The sequence below is a fragment of the Annulohypoxylon truncatum genome (assembly GCF_022578515.1).
Source record: "Annulohypoxylon truncatum strain CBS 140777 unplaced genomic scaffold F4807scaffold_9, whole genome shotgun sequence".
NCBI lineage: Eukaryota > Fungi > Ascomycota > Sordariomycetes > Xylariales > Hypoxylaceae > Annulohypoxylon > Annulohypoxylon truncatum.
In genome coordinates this window covers 805685-817300 of record NW_025953795.1, presented here as the reverse complement: position 1 = coordinate 817300, position 11616 = coordinate 805685, and the positions used below count along the sequence as shown (strand labels likewise).

At 47.5% G+C, this 11616-nt stretch overlaps 1 protein-coding gene across 1 annotated transcript; it reads right to left on the bottom strand.

Annotated features, from left to right (window-relative positions):
• Positions 1-3316: 3316 nt before the first annotated feature.
• F4807DRAFT_450835 (uncharacterized protein) lies at positions 3317-5452 on the bottom strand (the record flags this gene model as incomplete). Its single annotated transcript, XM_048000167.1, has 3 exons — positions 3317-4246; positions 4300-5150; positions 5206-5452. The coding sequence occupies 3 exons, from the start codon at positions 5450-5452 to the stop codon at positions 3317-3319; spliced, it is 2028 nt and encodes a 675-aa protein (XP_047856190.1).
• Between the last annotated feature and the right edge of the window lie 6164 nt (positions 5453-11616).

Genomic DNA, 11616 nt, shown 5'->3' with positions numbered 1-11616 from the left:
GTATGCATGTCACCGAGATCTGCATGAATAGCGACGTACGTGATCACCAATAACTTGGTTGAAGGATCTCTGGTAATCGCAAAATGTGACGAGTCATTTTTTGTCACAGTTCGCGATTCAAGCGCAACGCAGCTTCTCACTAGCAGACTAGAAGCGGGAAGAGCGACAAAAGTGTTACAGTAAGTTTAGCCACCCCGGATGCCTGAGGCCAGGGCCGGACAAGCCAGCCTCGGCCGAAATTGCTGTAAAACAAAACGGATCCTATAATGTTACCCATTTTGCATGTATCCCCGGTATCTTTTACATATGCAGGACCCAGAACCGGAAGTCATTTACAGCAGCTATACACGCGCAAATGACCTTTCGCAGCATGTCCAAGGGTAGCACGAGGCCATCTTGACCCCTCATACTGTCATGCACCGGCGACGATAATCAGATCATCAGCTCCGGCACTCGCGCGCATCGCAGCGCATCCTTTTTCTGCAATGCGAGAGGGCCCGCAGGCGCAAACTCCAAAAAAGTGTCTCACAGAAAAACCTGGCAAGGCGCGCGCACATACACACCCACACGCACGTGCCACGCAGAACAGCGGCAGCTACATGCGCAGATACACTACACATTATAGCTGAGTAGGAATCGTGGCTTCGGTAAGCTACATTACTATCGGACCCTGGGAGCGGAGTGGGAAGCGGAGATGGGTCCCCGCCACACGAAACGAAACGAAGCGGATACTCGCACCCTGCACCCTGGGCTAAAAATTGGCGATGTCCAGTCGCAAGCTGCAGAACAGCGACGAGCGGCCGATGCATTAACTGCGTACTTACCTAACAGGTACCCTGTTGTTTCTCCTGCGTCAGGGGCCACTAGGTACTAGCTGACATTCTGTGTGCATATGTGCATCTATCTTACTTCACCAATATGCCATCTATAGTAGTATGTAAGTATGTTACCTAGGTCCTAGGTATGTACACACGTCCCCGAGGGAGCACGGTCGATGCATAGGTTAATTGATCTACTGGTGGTGGTAAGTAAAGTCCCTACATATGCGCATAGCTAAATTTAACTCTGCGCCGAATATAATGCGCCAATCGCTTTCGAGGGGCAAGTTCGGTGTCGCACCGGCGGGGTGTCAACGGCGACGACAGCGACGATGACGACATGGGTGAAACGATACTGGGCCTAGACTGTTGGCCTCGGCGGATGAAGCTGTGGCATATAGAACGCCCTTTTGCTCTCTTCCGCGGCGATAACCGCGCCGTCGGCTCGACAACGGCGTTTGGTTAGGCCTGAGGAAGGTCGGGTCGTGCAAAGCTTAATCTGAGTTTTATCGTGTTCAGACAGACCCGGGGTGGCTCAGAGTTCGCCATCAATTTGGCGTCTTGGGGCGTTCTTCAAGTTGATTTACTTGTACGCTGTTGCTTGGCAAGGTGCGGCTGTTACACGATGCTGCTTTGTTGGTAGGCTGGTAGGTAAGGTATGTTAGCCCCCACGTCTCATATCTAGCGTGGTAACTATACCGAGGACGATGATGGGATCTGGATACGTCGATCTCGTTCCGAACTACTTCTAAATCGTAGAACGTAGATCCTTGGCTCCTCGTGTCTGTCGTTTCTAAGCCTCCTAAGTGGGCCGCTTAGTGTATGTCCTTGAAACGGTTCACGAGAAAAACTGCCTGCCCATTATACACCCCGATATTCCAGACCAGACCGTCCTCGACTAGGAGGAAGGCCTCGCGATTCTAGTACGAACTCGGCCTAGTCCGGTCCGAGTTTTGTCTATGACCTAGATGCGGTCGAGGATTGCCGGAGAGAGCCGACCCCTAAGGTTTTCTCTCAAACCGAAGTTGGGACGAAAAGTCAGGGGTTGTGTGTTTCTTCGGTGTCGTAGGGCGTCGCCGGCGGATTGACCAGCTCCCTCCCTCTCTCTCTACTTACCCTACTGCATAGGTAGGTACCTACCTGCCTACCTAGGCATCATTAGTGATCGTAGGAAGGAAAAGCTTTGACAGCTACCCCAGGTAAGGTCTGGCGCAGGGCGTAGTAAGTTTGCCCCCGGAAAAGATCTCGAAGGAAGGAATTTCCTGTCAGAAGGAACCGCGATTTACCGAGCGCTCCCATCTGCACGTAATAAAGTGTAATAAGTGGGTGCGAGCATTGTGGGAACGCGATCCTATGAAACCCCTTTCCAAGCTCGGAATACGGGTTGGGATGAGCAGGCTGGGGCCACGAGGCTTTCTCAGCGTCGCGATGAAGGATTCCGATTTCTCGATAAGATGTTTGTGTTGCCTGGTCGGGCGGGAAGGAATTGGGATGTGTATTTCCTCCAGCTTGACGACGAACTTTGGGAAAGACGAAACAGGAATCTCTGGGGTTAGGTAAGGCTGTGCCTTGGGGTCTGAATGCGGATGGAGAATTGAAACGAGGAGTAGTCTCATATTACCTATACAGATGTCATCGGCGGCTTACGAAGCATAGCTCACCAGTCGGAAGCAAGTCATGTTTATGGTAAAGCTTTTTAGATATTGTGACAGGTATTGTTATAGCAACATTGTGAATGTAGGCTTCTAGTGTTACAAGATTGAACCGCTCGTAGGCGGAGATGTCTCGCCCCAGGCTGCCGAACCCCGTAGTCTATAGACCCTGTTGGCCAATTCAGTCTCTGGGACTCTGTTGCAGTCTCTTCTAATCTCCCTAATACACGACCCCCCCATTTCCCGCCCTCTCGACCCGTGCAATCTCAAGCCGCCAACTCCCCTTATGCCTTAGATATAGGAAAGGGAAAAAAATACAGTATTTTGAATAGGTGGAGACCCTTTATTTTCAGCCATGATGACCTGTTGAACGGTACCTAGCGCACTGGGTATAGAGGTGACCGTTTCTGTCAAAGGCATATGATAGTGATCCAAAAGCGACCCTGACGCCTTATTATGGAAACGAGACGCAACTTCTAGTTGATAAACTGCCAGAGCAATGAAAATAACGAATGCAAATGGTATGAAATAGACAATAAAAATACTAAGGAGGGGAATATGATAGAGTGATAAGTAATAGCAATAAAAAGGAACGCCGGGTATCCGTTATCGCGAATGCTAGTGGTATATAAGGAATGACAAGAAGTGTATAATGCAAATGCCGTCATGCGAATGCCGATGATCGTTGTGGCCGGCCGTGAATCGTCGATCGTAATGGGTTCATAAAATTAAAGTAAGGAACGTTGTCAGGCGTTAGGTAAATAAAATAAAACAATGAGTAAACTGAGAGACCATGGTGGCATCGAGGAATATGAGTAACGCTGGATAAATATTGGTGTATGGGGACTAATTAGATGCAGGTGTTCCTGTTCGCGTCGGCTGGAAAACTGCAGCAGTCAAGAAAATGTCGCCCGTGGGGGAGTTCTTGACCGGCGGCGTGGGTGCCGGTGGTGAAATGGGAGTTGTCTTATTGAGATCTTTTGGGTAACCGTTGTTAATGATATCGTGGCTGCGGGTGCGATGTATATTTCTACGTTGCTCTTCTGTTTCATGTGTGCATGGGACTTCAGCAGCACCACCGTTCAGTTTAGTAAATTCATTTTCGACGTCTGCGAGGAGGGCGTAAACATCGCTATCAGCATAAATGCGAATGCTTTCCATCCGCTGAAGAGTGGACTCCGCTGATGAACTCTTGCGTTTACCGCCAACCGGAGGCTCTTCGAGTTCCTCGGCTGGTAGCTCCGGGATCATTGAAGGGACTCTGGCGACAACACGTTGAGGCGATGTGGACGGCGATTGAGACTGGGTAGGGGTGCTAGACCTAGTAGGAGGGGTACTAGTCCTGGTTGGGCTCCGGGGTGGCGACTGAGACGGGGTAGGGGTCCTAGTCTTGGTTGGGCTTCGGGGTGGTGTCGAGATATCAGAAGCTCCAGTGGGAAATCGAATCCCCGCAGCTTGCTGGAGGATCTCGCTTGCACCAGCAACGTCTTTAACCATCGAGAGGGTAGACGCGGCAGCAACATGCTCAAGAAGCTTTTGCCTTACACGGGTCCGTCGATTCTCGGCATGTTCAAGTTTAGTAACCCAATCATCAATTGAGGCATCAAGCTCTGCAAGCGTTTCTTCCTGCTTCAGCATTGATTCGTAACTAAATTTGGCAACGCGAGGAGACCGCAAATATTGACAAATGCGGCTATGAAGATTTCGGCGTCCGGCGCGTAGAGAAGTATAAGTGCGGCGAAGATACTCGGTTCGCTCATCAAGATGGCGAAGTTCCTATAAACGGTTAGCACGTTGATGATGAATGTTAAAGATCGAGAGGAGCCTACCTTCGAAAGGCTCTCAACGTCGTCCTTCTTGAGTACCTCGAACCTCAGAACTTGGCCTAGTGCTTGCTTGTGTAAGTAAGCAACTTCAGACGCGTCCAAATTCTTCACTGCATCAGTAGACTTCCATCCTTGAGGTAGGACCTCGAAGGCCCGACGCTCGGCACTAATGCTCCTCTTGGATGTATCCCGCTTGTGAGTACCACCAATTGGTGTACCATCGCTTCGCTTTCGCGGACGCCCGCGATCCATGATGCTTCCAGACTCGGAATGGCCACGCCTATGCGATGGAATCAGGATGGCTCGCGTCTCGGACTCTGCTTTCGAGGTCGTACAATCATTAAACGGTTGTGATTCAAGAACAGGCGTGATTGAGCCTAGTCTTTCCCATGGTCTCGGAGAAGCTCGGCATTCAGCAGGTGCTGATAATGGTGTTGGTAATGTCGAAGTAGTCATGTTCGTAGACGCCGACATAGGGGTCGTGATCGAGGTTGAAGCAGGGGTGAATGGAGTGCGCGTCTTTGGTGAGTCGTCAGTCCGAGCTGGCTTTAGTACTGATTCCGGTTCCTTGTCCTTATTTATAAGGCGGCTGAATGAAAGTTGCCGAGCCAGTCTCGGAATTGGGCCACTTTGCGTGGGTATCGTTAAAGGTGCCAGATCCTTGGGTGAGAGCGGCTGTTTCAACGGCGAGCCAGTGGGTTTCCGCATATCTTCAGAAGGGGCAGATACTTCTGGATTCTCGGCCAGACTCTCCTTCACAGTGGACGCACACTCGACGAGATGACGTTGGCGCCAGGAGTTAACGGGAGTGCTAATGGATCGTTCATGCAACGCAGGCCGGCCTGGGATCGTTGCTATGAGTGGTTAATTATTTGGTTAAGCGGGCATGGACTTGATTATTTAACTCACGAGAATCCATTGGAACCTCCTGTACTGTCGTCATAGGTCCTAATTCGGGGACACTGATTTTCTTCCTTCTCGTCAAGTTGTGTTCCTTAATTCTCATCCGGAGGCCGGTCGATACCGAGGTCTTTTCTGCCTGTCCCATAGCCATGGCAAAAGCTTGCTCGGGGTCCAATTGTTTCCCTATGATCGGTGATGGGAGCTGTTTTTCCCTAGGGAATAGCTGATATTTCCTCGTCTCCGTGTTCTGCATCCTCCAAGCGAACGGCTTTTTTTCCTCAGTCGAACTTGCAGATGACAGCTGTATGGTGATGTTAGTATGTTTAGACATCTGATAGAGTTACCTAACGCCAGGAAGGTTAAGGTCATACCGAGTCGGTAGAGTCTTGTGCGGAAAAGGCATTTACTATATAACTTCTAAGACTACTTTCGAAATCGTTGTCGACAAGGCATGCTGCTATATGGGCCATTGGACGTGCAGGTAAAGAGGGTCCCTAGGCAAATCACAAACCAAACTAGGGGGATATTATAAGCAAGGAAGTGTAATAAGAAATGTCTCTCATGCGGATGCAAGATGGGCAAGGTGATGAGCGGAGCTCATATAATTTGTACGGTGAAACAAAATCCAAAATCAGACGTGCGTAAAGAGCAACGAAAAACTGCAAGGCAAAGATATATGCAAACACTTAAGAGACAGCCCTGCCTTTCATAGTGATAGACACACCTTGTAGCAGACGGATGGAGAGAAACGGGGAGGCAAAGGAAACAGGATATGCATGTCCTTAATACGTCGAGTATAGTCGGTACCAAGCTGTTCTGGTATGTATTTCCATGGAACCTATAGGAGAAGCCAGTAAGGGAATTCGTTCATTCAAATGCGTTAGAGTATCCTTAGATGCAACCTCTACCCAGGATTCAAGGAGGAGACCAGAGACTTGCAGTGCAGCTTCCGCATACATTACCCATTACCGTATGCAGGTATTGGACGGTGGATGATATGCAAGTCAGACAGCTAAAACCGTGTAAGACTCGGCTCGAGGACTGCGTACCTGCGTACAGCTGTGTGTGCTATGTAGCTACCTGGCTACCCAAGCTAACGGCCTCCTAAAGAAGCCAAGCAGCGTTTCAACGTCGGTGGTCCCTAGGTTGATGAAGGTATCCCGGGCTAAGGATCGGAGCAAGCTGCAGAATCGGGCTTAGGCACATCGAGAAAGCTGTTTTGGTAGAGGTCCAGAATGCTGCGTCGACAGGGCGTCGACAAGGAATTTGAAACCGCTTGAGCCCTTGACAGGGATTTGAGGTTCATCGAGGGTTATCGCAGCTTTGGGGGAACAGGGGGGGAGAGCTTTGACCCCGGCTGCATGCAGGGGCTACCCGTGTTTATCTTACGGGCCATGGGTAAAAAACGAGGGTTTATTATAGCAATGCTTGTGAATAGGCGAAGCTTCTTAGCGCTGCTTAATTGAAACCGGAGAGGAACTTTTCTCCCACGTTGCCGCAGAAGACGACATCGAGCAGCTTGATCTCACCGTATTTCCGCCAAGGGGGTCCCCTAAGTCCAGTAGGCGTCGTACCAGGGAACATCACGGAAAGCTAGGCGTCAAATATTATTATTCGTTGACTCATTTCAGATCTCGTTACTTAGGTACCTAGGCATGGTATTCATCCAGATCCGACTGGCTGGACTCCGGGTTTGACAATGCCGAAGAAAACCCTACTATGTACGTCACTTGACTGGATGATAACTCTTCATTGCCAGGTTGAGGTCCGTTGTAAACAGACAGCGTCTTATATCGTATCTCCTTTAGATGATGGTTATGGTAACTTTTGTCTGCAAAACCGAGAAAATCCGAATTCCAGCTATCTGTTCAATTGCTTGAGTGGTGTAATATCGTAATAGGCATAGATCCGTATTCGACTCCTGAATTTGGAGGTGAATGATCGAAAAGAGAAAGTGTGATAAGGCAAGTTCCGAGAATGTGCTAAATGGGAATATGGATGCTGTTAACTGCATAAGCTCATAAGCTAGCACATATGCATGTATGCGTGAGTTGGGATTCTTCCAATCGCATACACGGAGGCGGAGTGTCGGAGTGTCGACGTGCATGTACTAGATATGAATTTGCGGAGATGGTAGCATCGCAACTGCAGAAGTCGGGGAATATATACTGACTAGACTCACTCAGCTTCATTATCACAAGATATTATAGGACATCGAGGTTGGCGCCTATGCAGCTTTAATTGTCGCTTTGACAGTTTTCCTGTTTATATTAATAGTCGGATGCAAAGCCGCGGCCGGGCGTCAGCGTGCGTCGTCGAAGACCCAAGCACGAGTAACACAGCTATCCACGAAGTATGCCAGAGATAAACTCGCTCGAGTGAACTTTTACTTAAGCGATCCAGTCTTTTCTTTAGCCAAGAGAATTCTACCTTCGCCCTCAGACTCGATCACGCTTAAGATGCTTCATCTTGACAAGCGACCATACGTGATGTATGTGACCGAGCAAAATGCACAACAGCCGTGATAGCATTAGCGCTATGTACTCCATAGAGAGAACCAAGATTAGGTAGGTAATGTTGTCTCAGATCTTTGGCCAGCGGAATTTGTGGGATGAGAGGATTGTGCGTGCATATTGCCACCTCGTCATCGATAAGCAGGTCAGAGGTAAAAGATCATGAATAGTAAATTGCGTATGACCTGCTTAGGATATTCATACATGTAGTGACGAAAATTGGCTATAAGTTATTAAGCAGCTTGTGACCGTCGACCTCCACAAGTCAAGCCCTTCGAGGCAGCAATGTAACGATAACCATCAGTTTTTATCAGAGCAATCTGTCAAACTTCCCGATTGTCCCCCCCAAGATTCCTTCGCTCACTTACTCAGATAGATAGGTGATGTTCGTGGAGTCAAGTGGCTGTTACAGATCGAGAGGTTATGTGATGGAGCAACTTTCGTATGAAATTATGGTCTCTGGTATATAGAAGGTTACATGTTATCACCGAAAACAAAATAACAGATATTAATCAAGATCTCATGTACATGTTACATTTGTCACGAAGATTTATATTGCCTGGATCAAGAAATAGTACATATTGGTTTATAGTAGTACTTATAGGGGACCTTGGATTAGGACTACCACCAGAAGCGGCCATGCCATTGTATTCGGAGAAGATATCATTGGAGATGTATAGATCTTGTTACGAGCTTTATGTTCTGATATAACATATTGACTTACGGCTTGTAAGTGAAGCCGTTTTGATAATGTGTTTAACGGGGTTTTCTTCGAAAAAGAAATAATTTGGATTTAGTATCCGAGATATTGGACGAAAATAGTCTTCAACCGGTGGTTGTCCGTGCTTTGCATTAGTGCGTAACACGGTTGTGACTTGATCCGTAAAAGTTGTAACCGAGCGGACTCCAACCTTGTTTGTACATGATTGATGCTATTTCTGTTTCTTTTGATTTTATGTCATGACTTAGATATGCCTGCCACTTCGAAGGCAACTCAGGCTAAGGTGTGGCAACAACATGAGAAATATCTCATCAATTTCATGCGCTCTTATGGTCTTTTCGCTTCAACCGCTCCCTTGATGGAGATAATTCAAGGCAAAACACCTGCTTTCCAGTGAGTTTCCACTACAATTTTTACATAAGAGCATGTAGTACACAAAGGAACAGGTTTGATTTTTTTTCGGCAAGTGGGGGATGAGTTACAGCTTTCTCGTTTAAGCCCCTTTTTGGACGCACCTCTGCTGTCACCTACATAACTGCGTGGGGTATCGACATTGCTCGAGTCATAAAGAAACCGGCCTGCTTCTTGGCATGCAGAGATTTGCAAAACATGGAAGCGCATAATGTTTATCTTTACATGATCTACGTTTTTCGTCTCTAGTGCTTTCGTCGACGACACAAGAAGACAAGCTAAGTCTATAAAGTTGAATCGAGACAACTAATTTTCCGAAACTACCTAAGTCTTTAGTCGATATGTATCAAGAAACAACTATCGCATATGCTTACTATACGTAACGTATATCGAAGGAATTTCCCAACGGGCCGGCGTCTAGAAAAGGCTGAGACATCTTATGCTCCGACTCAAAACAGTTCGCAACGTCATCCGAACCCGTCCGGCACCAAAGAGATCGGAAAGATCAATTGCCATCCATGTCTCAAGCTCTAGCAATCAGGCAATCTCGTCATAGACCAGCCGAAACATTCAATTGCCGGACCCAAAAAAAAAGCAGCAATCACAAGAATATCTCTACCTCAAAGTGATCTACAATCGAGCCACGGAAAGGGAGCTAGGACCAACAGTCTTCATAGCTGAAGACGGACTAGTTTTACCTGAAGCAACTCGGAGCTGTTCCCCCCAGCTTAAGGTGTACGCCATATTAGTGTGCCCGTAACTTTCCGCCCTAGGACAGGTGTGGACGGTGCAGAGGGTGGTCAGGATGATCATATTCCTAATACAACGTACTTTCAAACCGCGAACTACTTGAGAGTATATTCCACGTTATTCTCAAACTAATAGGATTGGTTTCTGAGGGATTAACAAGCTTGATACCAACCCAACAAATGCATACGTCTATGACGGCTTAAGTCAGGTTTTATGATCACCATTCCCGTCTGTCATGGAGCTGGACTAGACCTTGGAAGCGATCTGACCGATCATCCTTGAGGGATCTAGCGGATAAAAGGCTGCGATATCGACAGGGTGGCCCTAGCTAGCCTCTTTTTCTTAGTCAGGGTCCGTTGAGGTCATATTTTCCTACGGAACCAAGGATGTCTTCTTGCTTCGCCACAAAGACTAATTAGCGATTGATACACACCGTTACTTACAAGTTATGTGCGAGAGAACTGCTTCCTTATTAAGTCATACCTATAGTGCTATGTAAGTATGGTATTACCTAGATGACATCCATCTCTAGACTCGAGAGTTTGGATACGTATGCTAAACTACTTAATGTTAGGTTGGGAGTATGTATTTTTTTATTTAAATCTCATTGTATCTGTCTTGATGTTAGCAAATAGGAGGAGGCTCACATGGGGTAACGACAATGATTACTCTTTGACCTTTTCGCCTACAGACACACCTGGCTTCACCACTACCTAAATAGGTAAATGTCTAGGGATCTGCGGGATAGGGTTTCCAGCGTCACCTTTTTACGGAATTAGAGCTTATTAGCATACAGGGTCGATCCTGACAGCCTGATTATGTTACTAAGTAACAAGTCAAGTGATATGCAAGATAACCTCAGCAGAATTGTTAATATTATCCCCGTTGGGCGAACTAACCTAGCATGAACGAAGATTCGGTGTAGTTGAGGTAAAATCACATTGCTTTGGAAAGTGAGCCTATCCTTTCCGGCGCCAGCAGGGTCAAGACTGACGTCTATGCTAGCATAAAACTAAGTCATTAAGCTTACTTCTAGAACTCGATATCAATCTAGATATGCAAGCTACGAGGGTTATCGTTAAAGCACCAAGTATGCCAATAATTAGACGTCCCGACTCGTTCTTCCAGAGGAATGCTCCTAGCCACATCGGGGATTAAGTCCGTAGCCCTGAACGACGGATCGTTAGACTTTGGTCAAGGAGCAAATCCCAGGTGGTCTCATTCCCCACGTCTTGACTTCGAGATCCACCACACGTGCTAACCAGCACATGGCGAATGTGGTGACAGGGCTACTAGTCAGACTTCATCTCCGGCCTCAGGACCAACCTCACCAGTGCCTCGCCTTCAGCCGAAAAGCTTCTTCACAATTAGAAGCCAGGCTAGAAAACTACTAATGGAAGAATCTCAAACCGCCTAGAAGGTCAACGTCAAACCTAGCATCTAAATTACTGCCTTGATATTGGCGGTTCTACGGCACCTCAGAGCTACTAGTTGATATGTATTAATAACTAAGGAGGTAGACATATATTATATCTAAATTAGGCGGTTTACTGTGCACATTTCACGTCTTACCCCAATAGGTACCTGAGCGCCGTTGCTAGCACGCTGCGCCGGGTAGATCCCTAATACTCCCCCGCACCATTCCCATGAGCTAGAGTATCAGTGGCACCTTTAGCTGTCACTGGGAATCAGTAAGGATATGTACGCATCTAACATGACTAAGTCGAGGACGGAGATTTCCACATCGCTGGGTTGGGTGAAAATATAGGTGCTGCTTTTGGTACGTATAACTACGCATGACGCATAATGCATAAGGTGCGTTGGAATTATAGTAGTTTTCTTCAGGCTTCACCCCTTATCCCGTGTTAATAAGGAATCGTATGTTTCGAACCGGTATTTGTAGAGCCTCAAGGAATGAACACGGCAGTTCATTATGGGGAAGGCTGATTCGGCGGCGACACTTAATACATCCTGGCATAAGCGTGAACCATACTGCCAATTTGGACAACCATAGTTTGGGTT